The sequence below is a fragment of the Penaeus monodon genome, chromosome 22, assembly GCF_015228065.2.
Source record: "Penaeus monodon isolate SGIC_2016 chromosome 22, NSTDA_Pmon_1, whole genome shotgun sequence".
In the NCBI taxonomy this organism is placed as follows: Eukaryota; Metazoa; Arthropoda; class Malacostraca; order Decapoda; family Penaeidae; genus Penaeus; species Penaeus monodon.
Genome location: NC_051407.1, coordinates 40,992,308 through 40,993,149, shown reverse-complemented (window position 1 = coordinate 40,993,149; position 842 = coordinate 40,992,308). Strand labels below are relative to the sequence as shown.

The 842-nt window shown below is 41.3% G+C and overlaps 1 protein-coding gene across 1 annotated transcript in view; it reads right to left on the bottom strand.

The window, feature by feature from the left end:
* LOC119587438 (gamma-butyrobetaine dioxygenase-like) overlaps positions 1 to 842 on the bottom strand; it is a 4,766-nt gene that overhangs the window by 964 nt on the left and 2,960 nt on the right. The window contains exons 2-3 of the mRNA XM_037936168.1: positions 709 to 814; positions 55 to 257 (exon numbers count right to left, since the gene is read on the bottom strand). Coding sequence (XP_037792096.1) covers positions 55 to 257; positions 709 to 814 — 309 coding nt within the window. The remainder of the gene's footprint in view (positions 1 to 54; positions 258 to 708; positions 815 to 842) is intronic.

The window sequence follows — 842 nt, the reverse complement described above, 5'->3', positions numbered from 1 at the left end:
CAAGAAGTTGAAAATTCATCAGCATAGTGACGAGAAATCGATACACTGACTCACTTTATAGTTGGTTCTTGATTAATAACATGGAAGTTTGTCCCATCCTCTACACCAATGTCGTAGAAATCTACGAGAGTGTCTGTAAGGACTTTAAATTTCTCAGGGTGCATTTCACGCAACTTTTCAGCGACACAGAAGGAGTCCACCAAGAGACTGTCTCCGCCGTAGCCTTCGCACTGGCTGATGCAGTGTAGCAGCTGGACCTAGAAACACAGAAGACAGGCACATCACGCTTAAGTAGCTGTACCGGTGAAATGGGTGAGAGATACAAGGCGGTATTGCAGTGATGACAGTGCACTCTCATTACTTATTGAAATAAAAAAAAACTCAGTAAAACGCTACCAAGGGCCACCAGTTAGCCCTGAGCTAATGATATCCGCTATATATGATGTAATGTCCAGTAATAAGCCACACGCCATAGACCAGAATAGTGATTTGGTTACTTCTTTTAGTAACTTACCTACTATCCATTCTTCTGTGTGGTTTTGCAACTTCTCCGTGCAAATCTGTTTTTTTATGGCAAACCTACTATAGTATAAAAATGGTTTTAATGACAATTCAATTTAACGGAAAAGGGCGTGATACTGTCCATGTGAACGGAAAAGCTGCACACTAACGAGTTACACAAGAACATTAAGAAGAAAAAGGACTTACCCCTGGTTTGAACTCAAGATATGGCTGATCAACGTGCAGATTGAGAGATTTCTCAGTGTAGGCTAAGTTGTTAGCATTCGGCTTGACTTTAACTGAGAAAGTAAGACTGCGGGGGGAAAAAAAAGACAGCCATC